At 53.2% G+C, this 19,245-nt stretch overlaps 1 protein-coding gene across 1 annotated transcript in view; it reads right to left on the reverse strand.

The window, feature by feature from the left end:
• Window positions 1–7,020: 7,020 nt before the first annotated feature.
• The window catches only part of FBLN7 (fibulin 7), a 42,401-nt gene continuing 30,176 nt past the window's right edge, over window positions 7,021–19,245 (reverse strand). Inside the window, exons 7-11 of the mRNA XM_070428352.1 lie at window positions 17,640–17,765; window positions 15,769–15,906; window positions 14,794–14,931; window positions 12,823–12,961; window positions 7,021–11,475 (exon numbers count right to left, since the gene is read on the reverse strand). Of these exons, the coding sequence (XP_070284453.1) occupies window positions 11,103–11,475; window positions 12,823–12,961; window positions 14,794–14,931; window positions 15,769–15,906; window positions 17,640–17,765 (914 nt within the window). The 3' untranslated portion in view covers window positions 7,021–11,102. The remainder of the gene's footprint in view (window positions 11,476–12,822; window positions 12,962–14,793; window positions 14,932–15,768; window positions 15,907–17,639; window positions 17,766–19,245) is intronic.

Here is a 19,245-nt window from a genome sequence, read left to right on the forward strand (position 1 = left end):
CCATGACAGGGCCTCCTGGGCCACCCACAGATCAGGGCCAAGTCACAGGATTGGGAAATGGGGCTTCAGGACAGCAGGGCCCACAGCCCAGTCGCATGTTGTTCTCCAGGCCTCACCCCCGTCCTCTGCTGTCGGGCAGCTGTCATGAACATCAGGCAAGGACCCTCTCCCTCCCTCTCCTGGGCTCAGCAACCCTACGCCCCTATCGCATGTTGCCCTCCCTTACTGTCTGGAAACAGCACAAGGACATTCTGTCTTGTTCAAGGCTGTGTCCCTTCGAGGATCGAGCACATGGCAGGCCCTCACTCGGTTGTCATGAAATCATTCAGATATTCAATATTAAAGGGGAGCTGCTCTGTTCCTCTGGCCATATGGAAAATGGTGGGCCTCAGGTGAAAGAATGAAAAGGACTTTTTAATGTTGAAGCCTTGCAGTGGTAGAGGCCAAACAAGGAAACAGCACAGATGGGAATGTGTGTCATTCTGCTCAAGTAATTCAAGAATTGCCCAGACATGGGTGGAAGCAAAGGAGAGGAAGTAAGAGAGAACTGAGAGCCCTAGCCAGTTGTGCAGTAGTTAGAGCGTCGGCCCACGGACTGAAAGCTCTCAGGTTCGATTCCGACCAAGAGCATGTCCCTCGGTGACAGGCTCAATCCCTGGCCCCAGGTCAGGGCACGTGCAGGAGGCAACCAATTGACGTGTCTCTCTCACATTGATGTTTCTCTCTCTCAGTCTCTCCCCCTTCCTTTCCACTCTCTCTAAAAAAAAATCCATGGAAAAATATCCTCAGGTGAGGATTAATAAAAGGAGAGGCCTGAGAGGAAGCGAGAGAGAATGTGAGTAAGCAGCGGTGGATCCCTCTGCACAGCCAGGTGCACACACGCCTCCCTCTGACATTCACGTGTGTGAAGTGTCCTGCAAGGCTTCACACAGTTCTCCCGAGCCAGCCCTCCTCCTTCCTCATTTCCAAGTCCCGTCACCAACTACCTAGCACACACCTCACAGTTGCCCACCACGCAGCAGCGGGCCCAGGGACCATGGCGTTGGACCAAACCTACAGGCAACAGAGCCTGGTTTATCGCTTGCTGCAGCCAGAGAGAGATGGCATTTCAGGTCCTGGGACATCTCAGCAGGGGGTCCTCAGGGAAAGAATTACGGAGCTTTTGAGACTAGAGCAGTGGTTCTCAACCTTGGCTGCACATTAGAATCACCTGGGAATCTTTTTAAAATCCTGATTTCTGGGCCTCATCCTCCGGAAATTCTGTTTCTTTGTTACTAATGTTGTGGCCTCACCTTATAACAAAGAAACAGAATTTCCGGAGGATGAGGCTCAGAAATCAGGATTTTAAAAAGATTCCCAGGTGATTCTAATGTGAAGCCAAGGTTGAGAACCACTGGACTAGAGGAAGTCATGGAGGGTCTTGGCAGGGGTGGGTCAGGTTGTGTCAACTGGAGAGTTACTGGCAGAGTGCGTGGTCTGGTGTTTCTGAGTGAGCAGGGGTCAGATGTTCATGTTTAGCCGTTTGTGACACCAGTGCTCTGAAGGGTACAGCTGACAGGTGTGTGAGCCCTGAGGCAGCCACTGAAAGCTGTACAGAGCGGGTGAGGGGAGGACAGCGGGGATCTGGACCCTGCAGAGGCTGAGCGGGGAGTGGCTCCCATTCTGTCCCCAGTCCTCCGGGCTAATCCTTCCTTATCCCCACAGTCAGTGAATCTTCATGAAACATGCCGATTGACCCTGACTGCTGAAACAAGGAGAATGATCTCATCACTTGTTATAAAAGTAGCCAACTTCTCTTTCAAAAGAGAAAAACGGCCACCATGTTTAGAAATCAGCCCCCGGAGTGTCCCCGGTGACCTGCACTCCCTGGGAGGTGGCCCTGACGGAGGCAGCAGCCTGCACTATACAGCAGTACAGGGTGCTGACGACGGGCTGCAGGGCTGCAGCGGCAGGGGCTTTGGGCCCGATGTGTGTGCTCGGCAGCTGCTGGCTGTCCATGTTCCCGGATGGAGGTGACTGACCTTCGACAGATGTTCTGGAAGGGAGACTGGGGTACAGGGCATCTTAGTTCCCTGGGGCTGCTGTAACAGTGCCATCAATTAGGAGCCTAAAAGCCACAAATGTCTTTCACAGTCTGGAGGCCAGAAGTCAGCTCACGGTGTGGGAGGGTCCTTCCTGCCCCTTCCGGCTTCTGGTGATTCCTGGCAATCGTCGGCATTTTTCGGCTGTGCAGCATAATGCAGTCGCTGCCTTCGTCTTCAGCTTTCTTTTCCTCTAAGGATGCCAGGCGTTGGATTAGACCCACCCTAACCTAGTAGGACCTCATTTTCATCTAACTAATTGCATCTGCAAAAACCTATTTCCAAGCATCAGGTGTTAGGACTTGAACGTATCTTTTCGGAGGACACTGTTCAGCCAGCAACCCCAGGCCTATTCTCTCAAGCCAGGAGGTTGGGACAGCGCTGGGTTTGCCTTGAGGACCGAACACCCCTCTGTGTGAGGGAAGCCAGCCTCACCCTTCTCACCTGGCTGGTTCCCGCGTGTGTGTTTTAAAGCCGGCACAGGGAGCCGAGTTCCTCCTGCTCCTCAGGCCACAGCGTGACTTCACCACCAGTGATGAGGGGTCTCTCTCATTGTTTGCTCTTTCTGCCCCGAATCACTCGGGATAGTAATGCTGGAGTAACAAACAACCCTAACGTCTCCATGGCTTAGAACAACAAAGGATTATTTCCGCTCATTCTGGCCACATCGTGGTCAGCAGCTCCCGGTGTCCCTCGGGCACCAGAGCTGACAGGGCGACCTCACCTGAGGGGGCCACTTCCATGCTGGAGGGGCGGGGCCTGGGGCTCCGACCTCACAGCTCACAGCGCAGCAGGTCCTGAGATGGGTGAGATACTGTGGGGACTTAACTCCTGTTTATGCCCATCAGCCTGTGGTGAAACTGGTTTCCTTATATGTCATTTCACTTAAAGTTGCAGCACGCACGACAGTGTTAGTGAGGACCCACTGTGCTGGACCTGTGAGACCTGCACCCCTTCTTAGCCAGGACTCAGCACACCAGGCCAGCCACTGGGCAGAAGTACCAGCCTTCCTCCGGCACAGAGTGGGGACAACAGGAAAGATGTGGCCAAATTCACCAACATCTGCCAGGAACACCAGGTTTTGTTTGTGGCTTGTCCATCACATATAGAATTACATATTGTTTTTGTGATTAATCACTATGCTTTAATTATGTCCCTGGACATGCAGCCCCCCGGGAACACCATACACGGCTGCCTCGGGCTGGTCTCTGACACTCACTGGCCCAGGATGATGCCCTGTGTTGGCCTTGGAGCCTAGGGGGTAGGGGTGTGGGGGGTCCCCTTCTCCTAAGACACCGGCTGGAGTGAGTGTATGAGTTTGCTGGGGCTGCCATAACCACGTACCACAGGCGGGGTGGCATAAACAACAAACCTTTATTTCCTCACAGTTCCAGAGCTGTGCTCACCAGAAGCCTGAGGTCCAGGCGGCGGTCAGCCAGGTGGGTTTCTTCTGCGGTCTCTCTCCTTGGCTTGCAGGGGTCTGGCCTCCCCTCCCCTCCTCCATGGGCCCTCCCTCTGTGTGTGTCTGTGTCCTAATCTCTCTTTATAAGGACACACTCCCATTGGAGATGGGCCCACCCTGATGGACTCACTTTAACCTTAGGTCTGTAAGGGCCCCATCTCCAAGGGCAGCCACATTCTGAGGTCCTGGGGTCAGGGCTTCAACATAGGAATGTGGGGGGTGAGACACCGTTCAGCCCATAACAAGGAGGAAAGCCTTCTTTTTTGGAAGGCAGGAAGGGGACCTGGATCCTGGATGGGAACCCAACAGCATCTGTGACTTGGGGAGAGACGGAAAGCACCAGGTAAGGAAACACATTCAGTCCAGAGAGTGAGACGTGTTTTTAAAGAAAATGAAACAGGGTAAGGTGATCAGGGGCACTGCAAGGGGGCAGCAGCATCGGTAAGGGTGGCTGGACAGCCTGAGAAGAGGACCTGTGAGCCACCCCAAGGGAAGAGCTGAGCAAGGTGGGATGAGCTTGGCGGAGTCCAGGGGCAGAAAGGAGGCTGGCGCGAGTGGCAGCGTCCTCAGTGCTTGTGGCAGCGCCCTCATTGTGGGCCAGGTGGGTTGGGGCCGGATGACTCAGGGCTCTGGGGGTCGGGCTGCACTCTAAGATCGCGGACACCTGTCCCCTGGGAAGGCTCCAGCACTGGAGTGGGAGAGACACCGGTGTCCAGAGCCCAGAGCCCCGCCCCACCTGGCACCCCTGCTGCTGGGCTAGGTGAGAAACACTCTCTTCTGCGATAGAGCCCGGGGGATGGAGGGAGGACACATGGGTTTATGACGCAGAGATCTTTACAGAAGCATGACTCAGCGACTGTGAAAGGCAGGCGAGCTGGCTTTCATACAAGGACCACTGCTCAGCCGCTATACTCCTGTCTAGGTAAGCCAGGTATGCATGCTGTAGAGCCTGTTTTCCCCTCAAAAGTCTATCTAAAAACCTTCCTGGAGATAAAGAACTGGATTGGAACAATCTAATGCTTCATTTAAAGGTGGTCAGATTCAGAAAACTCTGTCAGCCCAAACCCATGCTCCACCAAGTCTTACTCTCTGGTCTGCAAGTCAGCAGACATCTCCGTGACTTTTCCAATGCTAGGTTTTGTTGGAAATCCTCCTGAGAGCGAGGATGCCCAGATGTGGCCTTTGCCATGAGACTTCCTCCAATCAGAACCCTTTAAGAGACAACTTCTCCAGGCATTGCTGCCAACCCTGCCAGTGGTCTCTTTCCCCCGACCTCTGACCCTGGTGAGCTTACCGCCCATTGGGCTTTGACTGTTTTCACTGTTGTCAAAGGTACCCCTTGAGGTACAGGTGGGAGATCTCATCTCCCAACTTGAGTACAAACCCTGTCCATGCAGGGACTGTCTGCCCAGACAGAACACCCATAGAGCTGAGCACGGAGGAAAGGACGCAGAGTTTCTGGGAATCCACGGAAAGCGAGGTTTCACTGGACACTGGGCCCCACACAGAAGGCAGGAGTGGCCGTGTAAAAACGGCCCGAAGGCCCTGGGGAACGTCTCAATTCAACTCAACCCAACTCAGCGAGGACTCACGGGCCCATACCCACTTCCCTCGACTCAGTGGGGCTTATGACTTCGACCAACACAGTGCGGCACAGGTGACCCTATGTGACTCCCCCGGTGGTCATAAGGCTATGCAGCTTCTACCTTGTTTTCTGGACACTCACACTAGGAACCCTGAGCTACTACATTAGAAGTCCCACCCTCTGCGGCCACCAGGCTGTGAAGAAACTAACCCACATGGAGAGCCCATGGAAAGGGGTCTGCTTGCCAGTCCTGTCTGCATGTTTCCCATCCAGGCAACAGGCAAGTGCATGCACGACCCTTCAGGTCACCTGGCCCCCGGCCAGGAGTGGTCGCTGCTGAGGGCTCCCAGCAGATGTTGTGGAGCAAATGTGAACCATCTCCCTGCGCTCCATCGAGTTCCTGATGCATAGAGTCCCTGAGCATGAAATAATTGTTTTAAGCTGCTAAGTTTGGGGATATCTTATCACAGCAGCAATAACCAAATGAAAAAGGAGGCTCTGTCCCTGCAGGTCCTCCAGGGCCTCCTTCCCCTCTTTTTCCAAGTCACCGTCGTCGTGCCTGCATGAAGCTGCCTTTGCTTTGTGCGCATGAACCCACTGTGGTCACCCCGGGCCTCCTCATATCACCACTGCGTTCCCACACTCCACATTCTGAGCCACAAGCCAAACACCAGGAGCCGAGATCTAACTGTCACCGCACACGATGACAGTGTTTGCAACATCTGGGCCACATGGATGGTCGAGCTGCACACACTCCCCACGTGCTGACCGACCTCACGTGCTGCTTTCATTTCCATAGCACTCATCCCTCCCTGAAATCACATACCTTTTTGTTTACATGCTCATTAGCTTCTCTTTTGCTGAAATGTGAGCTCCATTAGGTCAGGGTCCCTGTTAGTCCACCCATTATACCCTAAACAACTATATACACTTGTAATATCCACTCATTATATCCTAAACAACTATATCCACTCATTATATCCACCCATTATATCCTAAACCTGGAACACAGGAGACACTCAGGAATTTTCATGCCGTTTATAAAAACCTACAGATTTTCGAATGTACAGGTAAAAGCCACAAAAGCCTACCTTCCACCTCTGCAGCATGAGCTGAGTAAGGACTGAAGTGGTGGCTGGTGGCACGTGACCATTGAGTGTGATGTCACGTCTCTCCCGGGCACATGCTCAGATCCCCACCAACCCATCAAGTTTACTGTGACTCTGCAGTGATATTTTGTTTTAAATGTATTTTCCTTTTTGTTTGCTTGTGTTGGAGGTGCTACACTTTGAAAAGAAGATGAGTTTGTTTTGCCCTGGCTGGTGTGGCTCCGTGGGTTGAGTGTCCTCCCATGTACCAAAAGGTTGCATGGGAGGGTCAGGGTACATGCCTGGGTTGCAGGCTCACTCCCCAATAGGAGGTGTGCAGGAGGCAGCCAATTGATATTTCTCTCTCTCCTGCTCTCTTTCTTTAAAATCAATAAAAACATGTTTTTAAAATTTAGTTTAAAGAACAAGTAAATAAGGTGATTTTTAGAAGTTATCCAAAACCTAGCTTACTTTTCATTCTGAGGAGCTAGGGATCCCGTGGCTTGTCTCATCGCTTCCTGGTGGCTGTGGACTGCCACTCAGGAGCCCAGTGCGAGTGGGCAGGCAGGCTGGCTGTGGAGCAGCCTCCACTCAGGCCTCTGTCCTTCTGGGGGTACAGGGAGCTTTGTGCAGAAGTGAGAACCAGGGGCGCCCCTGGGCCTTTTTTGATTCAGGAACATGATTCTCATGCATTGTTGTTGGGCAGAGAAAGTAGAACAGAATCCTTATGGAGGGAAAACTGGCCCCAGAGATACAAAAGCAAAAATACAGAAAGACAAATGCATATTGCTGCAATGTTTTTAATATGAAAGGACTGGGAACAACACCAATGTCAATCAAGGGTGGCTGGTTGGATAAACACTGTCCTTATAACAGAGCACTTTATAGGAGAACGTTCTGTCTGGTGCTATGGAGTGTTAATATACCCCATATATACGGTTAAGGGGAAGAGTAGGACCAAGGAAAGTGTAAAGCAGCATGCTGTCCTTCACCATCTGCTTACAGTGTTTTAAGTAAAGGGGTAAAATGGGAAAAGATATTGATTATCTCTGGCAGAAAAGGGTAATAGGATGGAGGGAATATAAAATACAGACTTCTCTGAATACAGCGCATGTTGTGGATTGAACTTTGGAACCATGTAAATAGTTTACTTAACTATAAAAAATTTTTAAATTAAAAAGCAGTCTCTAAAAATTTAAGCAAAACCAAGTGAATAACCATAACCCTAATTCAAACTTGGGGTATAACCACAGAGAGAGGAACTGTTCTGAGTTATTTTAAAATAGTAACTTGACTGTACATCCCTAACGGCATAGACCCTAGGACAATAAGAATTGCAAAAGAAGACTTTAACTGTTTTCAGTAAGTATTTTTTGTGATACTTTTGGCATTGGCATTCTGAGGACTTAAGACAATGTGTAATTATTTTTGTAATTTTGAGAAGGTTTTTTTAAATGAGAGAAAAAAGAGCAGGTATAAGGTCAATGAAGTTACATTAAAAACGCTATAGTCTTGACTTGAATTGGGAATACCAATATAAACTCATGCAGTGTTTTTCTCTTAAGAAACACACCTAAGAGTACATATTTCCTAGTTCTGTCCACAAAACCAAGAAACAATGACCAAACCACTACCACTAAGCACCCCTAGCACCAGAGTTTGATCTCTAATTATCACTCCCCACTGAAAGGAACCAGAGTCCCAGGGGAGATGGATGACTTCAGGGCCGTGGAACAGAATATACTAGATGAGCTTGAAACATCTTGTCAAGATCACTACAAAACTATCAAAGAGCACCAGGGTCGTGTCACAAGGAATCAGACAACTTGAAGCAGTTCCCACGTCAGAGCAGCACCATCTGAGCAACAGGAAGACTGAAACTGCAATGCATTGAAGCCATGAGTTTATCACCTACTCAGCACACAAAACACTTCTCACTTTCTCCACCTAGGACACTCACAAAGAAGAAACAGTCAGGGAATTTGCCTGCCTTTTCTATACAGACCAAACCTCAGGACAACTAAATAATTGATAAAAAGAGGTATCTCTTTACAAAGTGTGCCAGCTAGCAATAAAAAATAAACAACAGCACCAGAATATTATTTGCAATGCCTAATGGAGTCATGGATCTGTCAATAAACATCAATGGTTGCTAACATCAGGAAAGAAGAGTCAACAAGAGTTTCTATAGCTCCCACTGGAAGTAATCTTGCAAAACTAAAAAAGTGGCCTTGCAAAACTAAACCTAAGATAACCCTGATTAAGTCTCTCTCTATAAACATCTATATATATAAAAGCCTAAGCGACCATCATGACTGGTTGACCATAGACGCTCAAAACAGGAGCTGCCCCCTGGTGGTCAGTGTGCTCCCACACTGCCAGCCAACCTCTCATGGTCCCTCCCTCTCCCCCAACCCCCGGCAGAGGCCCCGATTGGGACTGGGCAACACGGCCTGATTGGTCCCGATCACTGGCCAGGCCAAGGAACCCCACTTGTGCACGAATTCATGCACCAGGCCTGTAGTTGATATATAAAAATCAGAGAGGACAGAGGAACACGTTAAAAGACGTAACAGAGATGCATCCAAGAAAACCCAGACTGTGAGAAATTCTACAGGACAAATGACCGAGTCCACTGTCTTCTAATAGGCCCCCAGGTTCTCCAAACATATGCTAAGATGTACAGATGAAAGGAGACTTAGGCATATCAACAAATTATAAATCATGGACCCAATTCAAATAAACAGAAAATCATGGGCCATTCAGAAATATTTGAAGGCATTAAGGAAGTATTGCTAACTTTTAGGTATGGCTGGGATTGAAGTTGTGCTTTGTTAAAAGTACGTAGGGTTTAGAAATACATGCTGGAACACTTACAGATGAAATGCTACGAGTGATGTCCAGGGTCTGCCTCAGAATCGTCATTGGGGGGTGAGAGGAGAGATGGAAGAGACTGACCGTGTGTTAATCACTGAGGCTGGTGACTCGGACATGGGCTCATGATACGAGTCTCTCTGCTTCTGCATGTATTTGCAACTGTGCATGATACAAAGTTTAAAAACCCCACTGCCAAATACTAGGAAATGATGTCCATTGGAAAGGGGTACAAATTAATGCTGGAACTGTTAGCTACTCTGGCCTGGCACAGGTTGTGAAGGGACAAAGGAGAGTTGGCTTCCACAGGGAATGTGAGGTGAGAGAAAAGAGAGAACGTCAGGCGTTACCCCCGGAGAAGGCCCAGGCATGATCCACAGGACGGCCCGAGCAGCCAGCATGCTATGTGGTTCTGCGAGGGCAGATCTCGGGATGCAAACCACTGCTTTAGACCGGCCTGTGTGGCATCCAAGTCATCAGGTCATCGTCACACAGTGCAAGTCAGGAGCGTCCAGTCCTGGGGTGCCTCCACGGGCCTCACCTGCAGCCACCCCCGCCCCGGCAAGGAACAGGAGCACACGGAGATGACACCTCAATTTCAGGAATGTGGCCAGGCCCTTGGACTCTCCCATCTGGCGTGCCGCCCAGGGGCCTGGGTGACATGCAGGCTTCTAACCTGTCACAACACCACTTGGAAATACAAGACTTGGATTACAGTTTCAATAGTTCTTGTAACAACCTGGGAAGCAGATCTGCAGGCCCTGGCTCTGTGGTGGCAGAGATGACAGCTAAACCCATGGGAGGAGAAAAACATCACTCACTCTTCGTCTGACAAATGAAGACAGGGATAGTGTCCCAGAAACATCCTGATGCTGGATGGACCGCTCACCTGGCAACACACGTCCTCTGGCTCCATCTCAGACCAGGGCAAATACAAAGCTTTTTTGAATAACGCACCTGTGATGAAATCTCACCTAGATTAACACGTATTTGGATATTGAAACCTCCTCAGAGCTCAGCCAACTTCTAAATTTTAACCTGAATGGTGTCTCCCACCCCATCCTGCCTCACGCCCCGCCCTAGCTGGTCACTGGAGGGCATCTCCCCCTGGCTCTTCCATCAGAAGCAGAAGGCTTGGGACCAATGGAATTCAAGCACCTTCTTAAACTCCCCACAGCCAGGTGTTGCTGACCCATCTCCCATGTGACCAGGTCAGATTTCCCCTGGGGGAGCAATCCTACATTCACCTGTGTGTTCTTTCTAAGTCATTTATCTTAGTGGGTATGCCTGGATAGGAAGAGAGCTAGGGGTCCTCTCCTACAAGGAACGGGGCCAGCTATGTTCAGGGGCAGGCCAGGTAGGCAGGGAGAAGCAAAAGGCTTTACTTACTCAGACTACCAGGTTATGTTTTGAGATACGATTTCTCAAAAGGAATTAATTCAGGCACAATCTACTCTTTAATGGTGGTCTCTTGGTCTAGGAGAATCAGTATGTGGGTCCCGGGCCCTGCATCCCTCTCTGGTGAGAAGGCTGGCAAGCATGGCACAGAGGGGACACGGACAACAGCAGAACACCGGGTGGTGGCCGAGGACCCACCCCGGGCCACGCACACAGGGCACAGTTTGACCCTCAGCGTGACTGTCATAATTCAGGACTCGCAACCACCTCAGACAGACATGAGCCTCCCCTCCCCAGCTAATTGAGACCCACAGTGCCATTCGCACAGCATTTTCAAAAGCTGCCCATTCCCCTGGAAAAGAGATTTCAGAAAATTAGTGCATAATCAAAGGGAACAACCTTAAAGCAGAAGACAGAAGCGACGGCAGCAGTTTGGGTTTTGTGGCTGCCCTTCTGTGCGACTCTGTGGGCCAGCGTGCAGCGCTGCCCGGGACACCTGGTGCATAGGCAGGTGAGCAGGTGGGCAGGGGGGCCAGTGTCTCGCAGTCAGTGCCCACAGCCGAGGCTTTGAAGAGACGTGAGCCCAGACCCCCACAGCCCATGCTCAAGCACCCTTAGAAGTCGTACGGGGACACAAAGATGGTGACCTTGGACACGTGGTTGGCCTGGAAGGAGCGGTCTAGGTATTCTGACATGTCAACGTCCACCTCCAGTGTCTGAGGCCCCTCCAGGGGCTGGACGAGGATCAGCTCCCCTGTCTGGCGGTCTGCACGCTGCATCACGAAGTGGCCGCGGCTGTTCCCACCGACGATGCCAAACCGAAGGCTGTTGGGTCCGGGTCGGCCGGGCACCGAGGCCATGGCCATGCGGAAGAGCGTGATGGGCGTTGTCAGGTTGGAGGGCAGGGACAGGTAGTGGAAGGAGACAGTCTTGGGCAGGTGGTGGCAGGGCCTGCTGTCCATGGGGCAGGGGTTTCGCTCACATTGACTGGATCAGAGAGGCAAGATATAGGCAGTCAGCCTCGGGGAGACGCAGAGGGGCTGCCCTGGCCTGGCCTGGCCTGTCCCCTGCCTGCCCTCTTGCTGAAGTCATTGGAGTGACCTCTCCCAGCCACTGGTCCCCTCACCACAGGTGCCTGGAGCTACAGGCAAGTGAATGCGGCTGGCGTCAAGGTGGCCAAGGAAGAGGCACTCCCCTAACCCACTTGTGTATGCATGTGTGTGTGTTCCTCTCTGTGTGTATGCATGATCCTGTGTGTGTGCATGTGTGTGCATGTGTGTGGGGGTGTGCATGCATGCTATTACTATAGCTGTTCCAGAAAAATAAAGCCAGGCAAGATTCAATAGCAATGGTGATGCTGTATTCAGACCAGGCACCCTCTGCACGTGCTGAGACCTCCATCTAAGGTGGGGACCCAGGCAGGTAGCCGGCGACCTCCTGGGACATGGCACTCCCCACTGCTGGACTTCCTACATCTTCAAGGGTTATTCACTCCTAAAGCAGGAAACCCTGTCTGCCTTAACCATTTGGGGCCAGGGTCGGGAGGAAGGGCTATTTCCCACATAAACACAGAGGCAGGTGAGCTAATTCGGTGAGTCTCATCATCCTGGGAATTGATGCAGGTTGAATACTACGTCCGGCTGCTCATCGGGGATGTCCCCAGGGCTAAGATGTGTAGGTCCCTCTGCCCTTCACTCTCACTAACAGCTGCTACGCTCAGGGCCTGCCTTCCTCACGGCTCCCACTCGCCTGCAGCTCCCAAAGCACTTCAAGGATCTAAGCTGGGGAAGTGGGTTCGTTCTAAACACAATGCTAGAGCCCTTGGGATCTTTTTAGAAGAAAATGCACGAACTTTGTCATGGTTGTCGTCATTCTCCTTAAAGACCTGTCTCCCGTCTTTCAAAAAGAAAAAGCTCTATGCAGGTGCTAAGCCCAGGAGCCCCTCTAGCGCCACGGAAAGTCGGGGAGACAGGTTGGCAAAGTGTGCGGGATGTGTTGTGTGAGCACGAGAAGGTGGCCCTCCCCCACATCAGTGTGATGGGCACTGCCTCCTGGCCACATCCCCCAGCGGCCTTCCCTCCCTGAAGTGCAGCCCCTGGAGGCTAAGTGCCCTCAGCCTCCGCGTCCGCAGGCAGCCCTGGGAAATGACTCCTCTCGGGCAAACCGGGTTCTGACTGCACAGAGCAATGATGCATGTTCTGCAACCACTAACGGGACACAGGAGCTCAGAGAACCCAGACTCACCGCTCCCCGCCATTCATCTTTCCTCAGATGGAACTGCACCTTCTCCCAAGACCATTGGGAGAACCCAGCCCAGCCACCTGGGATACTCACAAGGGAGAAGTCTTCACGTAGCTCACGTTGCCGCTGCCCTCCGGGCACTCGGGGCTGACACACTGGAAGCCTCCACCCGTGTTGATGCATGTGGTCCCCCGGGGACACAGGTGCTGTGAGCTCACGCACTCATCAATATCTGAAAGATGGGCACCCAGTCAGGGTGGAGATCGCCGACGTCCCCTCCATCACTGACAGGGCCACTGGGGTGTGGTGTCCCCACGTTCCAAGCTTTCCAAACGTTCAGGCTGTTTCTTAGAGTGGGGAACTCGCCTCCCGGGATCCTGTCCTCCCTCCTGGGTGTGACAGCTTACAGGGGGCTGGACAGCGCAAAGGAGTGCTCCTGCCACCGTGCTTCTCTCAGACCTGCCTCCTCAGCCAAGGTGCCCTGCCATCTCTCCTCCAGGGCTGTTATCATGCCCTGTATGATCAAATCATTGAAAGCTTCCTACTCGGCCTCACCCCATGCCCAAAGCAGATGGCCTCACCTCCTCTGTATGAGTTCTCTGTTCCCTTCACAGGTGAGTTTCCCCGCTGAAGTGTGTGTTTCTTCCCAACCCCACACAAACACTGTAGGACGGACAGATGGACGAACAAATGAATGAGAGATGGGTGGGTGGATGGATGGATAGATGAATGGATAGATGGGTAGAAGAGATGGACAGATGGAGGTGGGTGAGAGAGATGGAATGATGGGTGGATGCACAGATGATGGCTATCTGGATACCTTCTCCTACACCAATCCCAGGTTACCATTTCTCTGAGTCCTGCAGTGGGACCTCAATAGGATGTCACCGGGGAGCCACCTCCTCTCGGTTCCCACAGCCTATGGAGCCTTCTGCCCTCTCTCCGCCTCCTTTTCCCCCAGCAGCTCAGAGCCACAGTCCAGGACCAGCTGGGTTCTCTTCTGTGTCCTGTCTCCATGGGTAACAGCTGAGGAACACGAATTTGTCCCTCCTCTATAGTGAGGCAGGCCTGGGTTAGCAGACCAGTTTTCTGCAACCCAGAGACCTGCTATAGCATCGGGGTTCCAGGGCTGAGATTGTGGGGTGATCGCACTACGGCATAGTGGCTGTAAGGTGCTTCCCTTTCAGACGGAGACGCAGGCCTGCACCAGCCATGGAGAAGGCGCATTACGCCCGGAGCCTCATGTCTCCTCCAGATTGCAGGGCACGGGGACCAACTGGCTGCTCTTCCTTTGGGTCCTACCCTGGCTAAAGGCATCATGAAGGGGAGGACATGGCCTGACCTTGTGAGCAGTTACTTGCAGAAGGTCAGAAGAGACTATTTGCCAGGATGGCTAAGCAACTTGCTTTCTTATTTATGGTGATGCCAATGCAGCCTGATGAGAGGTCCTTCTGTTGGTGGTCTTTTTGTTGTTGTTTATTGATTTCAGAGAGAGGGAGGGAGAGGGAGAGATAGAAACATTAATGAGAGAGAATCACTGATCAGCTGTCTCCTGCACGCTCACTACTGGGGATCGAACTGCAACCAGGGCATGTGCCTTGATTGAGAATCGAACTGTTCATGGGTCGATGCTCAACCACTGAGCCACACCTGCCAGGCTGTTGGTGTTTTGTTTTTTTAAAAATATATATTTTTATTGATTTCAGAGAGGAAGGGAGAGGGAGAGAGAGATAGAAACATCAATGATGAGAGGGAATCATTGATCGCTGTCTCCTGCACACCCCCTCTCCCCCACTGGTGATTAAGTCTGCAACCCGTGCATGTGTCCTTGATTGGAATCGCACCCAGGACCCTTCAGTCCACAGACTGACGCTCTATCCACTGAGCCACACTGGCCCGGCTGTTGGTGGATTTTTAAAGACTGAGTATATCTGAGACTTTGACCCACGGAACATCCACTGCATCCCATTCCGGAGTCCTGGCAGGTCACAGGAGCAGCAGTGACCAGGTGCGGAGAGCCCCTCTCAGCCCCGCAGCACCTGCCTCTGGTGCAGGTCCACTCACCCTCACAGCTCTTCCTGTCAGGCAGGGTCCGGTACCCACTGGGGCAGGCACAGAGGTAGGAGCCAGGTGTGTTCACGCAGGTGTGCATGCAGAGCCGGGGGCGCCCCTCCTGCCCGTAGAGCTCACACTCATTCACATCTGGGAACAGAAGTGCCTGGGATAACTCGGGGGGCCATGCAGTCAGCCCTGTCCCCAGCAGAGCATGGGAAGGGGGGGCACTCCCATTCTGCGGAGCCAAGGGCCAGAGGGCATAGGGAGGAGGGAGGGAGCTGACCTGACAGCTTTCAAGGCTCCTCCATCTAAGGCTGAAGACCTGGAAAGGGAGACCCCATAGAGGCTGGCCAAGCAGGCCCCCAGGGCAGCCCAGAGAGCCAGTCCCCGCTGCACCCCAGACTCCCGGCCTACTTTGCTGCCCCCTCTCTGGGTCTTGTTTCTGCTGCAGTAAAAGGAGGCTATTGGCACCAAGTGACCGATTCTCAGGTCTGGACCACTGGCCTGAGTTGTTTTCAGAAGGAGCTTTGGTGGGCAAGATGGTGCCTAGAAGGGGCCTTGTCCATACAGCTAAGCCCAGAGGGGCAGGGAGGAGCCTCGGGCACATGCCCAGCTCCGAACCCCCACCCCTGTGATTCCAGCCACGATAAGGGACAAGGGGCTCAAGGCCAGGTTCTGCCTGGGGGTGAGCCTGGGACCCCTGGCTACTTGCTCATGGCGGCCCTCGCCTCCCGCTGTGTCTAGGTGTTAGCTCCTTCTCAGCAGCCACCAGGTCATCAGGAACCGAAAACCACAGGGGCTGGGATCCCTGAGGCCGCACTCCTCGTTCCCGCTCTGGGAGCGGACTGGGTGCGCCCATAGGTGGCAGGGCGGTGGTGGTGACCCTTCCCCCCTGCGTCCCCCCTGCTGTGCCCGTCTGGCAGGTGGGCACCCCATTGTGTCCCCCCCACTTCGAGTCCCCTCCCTGCGCACCTGCCTACCTACCCTGGCAGACGCTGTCGCCACCCGCCGAGCCGCTCAGCTGGAAACCCGCCTCGCAGCTGCAGTGCCGGGTCCTCTCCACCTGCGCGCAGCGGGGCGCGCGGCTGAAGGCGGGGTCGTCCGCCTGGCGCTCGGGGGCGGCTGCGGGGAGAAGATGAGTCAGGGCCGCCCCTCTGTCCCCTGACCTCGGGAAAGGCCGGGAGCTCGAAGGAGAGCTCACTCTGCAGGCGGAGGAAGAGGGAGGGTGAGTCACGAAAACCCCCGCAGAGGGCACACGCGCTGCACCTCTTTGTTCAGAAAGGCGTGGCACACACCCAGTGCCGACAGCCCAGCCCGCACCGCAGTTCGCATCCACTTCTGGAGGGTTCTTTTGTGCTGTATTCTTTTTCTTTTCTACGTTTTTCTTTTTGTTTGTTTTTGAACCAAGAACAGAAATCAACTTTCTAATCAGAAAAAAAGTGTTTGTTTTTGGAAGTTGTCAAAGGATTTGAGCTCGCACGTGGTTGCGGGGAGGCTGTAGAGGAATGGGGGTGAGAGGAAGGGGTTGCACAACAGGACACAGGCTGTGAGTCAGATTCAGACAGAAGTAGCAGGGTTGCCAGGGGAGGTGCTGGGCGCAGAGTCTCAGCTCTGACACGTGAAAAGGCTCAGGGGATGGGTGGCTGCCCGACAACGTGAATGTACTTAGTGCCACTGAACCTGCCACCAAACCCTACACTCAAAATGGCAACTTTTATGTTGTTTGCATTTCACCACAACAGAAAGAGCAGGTGACTGGGTTTAAGAAAAAGTACTGAGTGAGAGACCCTCCCCCCCCCCCCGGGTGGGGGGGGTCCCCATCATGGGATACTTTATACATAAAGTGCCCCTGGGCCTGAGAAACAGCTGCCTAGAGGTCCTGATGGCAGAAGCTGTCAGCCTCCAGGACCAGCACATTTTGGTTTCGAGGGGCCCATTTCCTTTTCTGTCCTGTTTGTAAGGAGAGGCAGTGGGCTGCCCAGAAGGGCCCGCCTCCCACCTTGTCTGACAGAGCAGCTGGAGGGGCCCTGGGCTCCTGGCAGGGCAGCCTCGTCCTGAGAAAACTCCCAGCAGACTGACTGGAATCAGGACACGTAAAGCAGCAAATCTCTGGAGGCAACACTTACAGGTGACCTCGGGCTGGTCCAGTGCAAGGACGCTGAGTCTTGACTAAGCTCCTACTCTCCGGATACTGTGCTAACCGCCCGATGCTCCCCCCACACTGAGATGCCACACAGAAATCACACAGGACGTGCCAGGCTTTGGGGGCAAAGGAGCAGGATATACTTAGGATCTGACCTATTTATGTCATTTTGGTTGCACCGCAGTGTGGGAACCCCATCCATCCCTATTGAATCCGTATTGCATTTTCCTGCCATCTACACGGTAGCCACTGTGTGTCTCCCAGGCCTCTGGCTGCGAATATGCGGGGACTCCGTGCGGACAATGTCCCCACCACTCAGATGAATAGTCACCCAGCTCTAAAGACACCTGGCCTCTAACAGCAGCCGCGGACTTGTAGATGTGATGGGACAGGAAGTCACTCTGTAGGTCTGCAGGGGAAACACTGACACATGAAGGTGGCCACAAGGAAACAGCTCAGCCCAGCCCCAACCTGGGGACTTTTCAGGCTGTGTGAATCGGTCCTTCCACTTGAATTTTCTTCCATAAAAAGGTTCAAAACTCTGGTTACACAAAAGAGCTAAACTCCATCCCTGGTACCTGCCTCGGGGAACCAGAGAGATCGATGGATGTGGCGCAGAGGAAGAGCCCACACTGGCGTGCGTGCATCTGGTGGCCCCTGACCAGGGTCCCCTGGCAGCAGTATCCTCGCCCAGCCCCTCACGGCCACGTACCAGTCTGGGCCTGGTGCTGGCAGCGGCTCCCGGTCCTTCCTGGAGGGCAGATGCACGTGTACTGGTTGACTCCTTCTAAACACGTCCCGCCATGCTGGCAAGGCTGGCTGGCGCACTCGCTGATATCTAGGAAGATAAATCATTTTCAATCACAAGTCTGAGTTCAGATTCTAAAACAAACAAACAAAACACAAGATGGATGAACCGTCTTTACGTCGCAGTTTGCCTCGGGCACTCCGCCTCCCCACTCTGCCCTTGCCACCGCCTGCTGTAGGAGCTCAAATGCAGCCCACCCTCCCTCTGCAGGCCACGTGCCTGCCAGCCTGGAGCTCTGCCGGTGGGTACAGCCCGTCACCTGCCTGTCAGCCAGCTCCCAGGCAGAACTGCCCCCAACGCTGCCCGTCAGCCAGCTCCCAGGTAGAACACTTGGACGGGAGCTCAGTTTGGGGGAGTTATAAGAGGGAGGGAGGGATGGCCCATAGAATGTACAGAAATGGGGAAATGCACTTTCCAATCCCACCTAGAAGCCCTCCCATCAGTTCTCCTGACCCTTGACCTCTCCTTAATGCTGGAAAAGGGAACAGTTCCTTGTTCATCTACGCACAGTCCGGTGGAAAAGCTCCATAGAGAGATACATGTTTAACAGTGCAATAGGTTTTCCTCTGTTGGTAGTTTTTCTTGTTTACACTTTGTTTCCATAATGAACATTTATAAATTTCCAAATCAGGGGGGAAAATGATATTTTGAAACCCTCAGGCCCCATCTGCGTGTTGTGAATCCTGTAAGCCCAGTTTTGGTGGTGGCGTTTGGGCACCAGGGGCAGGTCTGGGGTTCCCGGGCTGACCACAGCGTCCTGGGGACGGTCCGAAACGCCCCGAGTGGCACCCGAGCATCCTTCCCTGACGTGTCCTTCGAGAGGAAGGGAAGGTCTTCACTCCTGATGAGAGCAGCAGCCTTGTGGGGCGGGTTGGCCTCCTTGTGACTGGGGTGTTGTGTAAACTGTGACATGGTTTGTCTCCATCACGGAAGGACCCACACCATCCAGATGCTGGGAGGAGCCATTTCAACTTCTCAGTGACCCCAACCTGGCAGTGCTCCCCCCACAGGCTCTGTTTTCAGATGAGGGGTTTCCAGGAATGTGCCCGGAGCCACACTGCACACAAAGACACGGGCTCAGAGCTCCCGTTTCTACCCGTCGTCCAGCCCATCGGTTCTCACCAGCAACGTTTGAAAGCAGCAGATCTTGAGGCCGTGAGGTCGTGGCACAGAGCCAGGATTTGAACACGGGCGTCTTTCATTCTGGCCCCGGTGGGACCAGTGCCACGGCCTGTCCCCAGCCAGGCCTCCAGCAGGAGGCACCGAGCCCGGTCGCACCTGGACAATGGGGTGCAGGTGGGGTGGGGATTGTACCCAGGTGCCCCAGGTTTTCATTTCTAGACAGGACCCACACAGACTCTTATCTTGATCCACTCTTGGAGGCGTGCCATGGCGTGCCATCTGTGTCCCGACTGAAGTTCTGTCATCACATCGTGTCTGTCCCAGGCAGGGGCACTTTGTTAAGTGCATGGCGACTTCACAGCTGCAAAGGGGGCACTGGAGAAGCTGT

This window comes from Myotis yumanensis, unplaced genomic scaffold (assembly GCF_028538775.1).
Source record: "Myotis yumanensis isolate MYYU_CA2020_CCGP unplaced genomic scaffold, mMyoYum1.0.hap1 SCAF_11, whole genome shotgun sequence".
In the NCBI taxonomy this organism is placed as follows: domain Eukaryota; kingdom Metazoa; phylum Chordata; class Mammalia; order Chiroptera; family Vespertilionidae; genus Myotis; species Myotis yumanensis.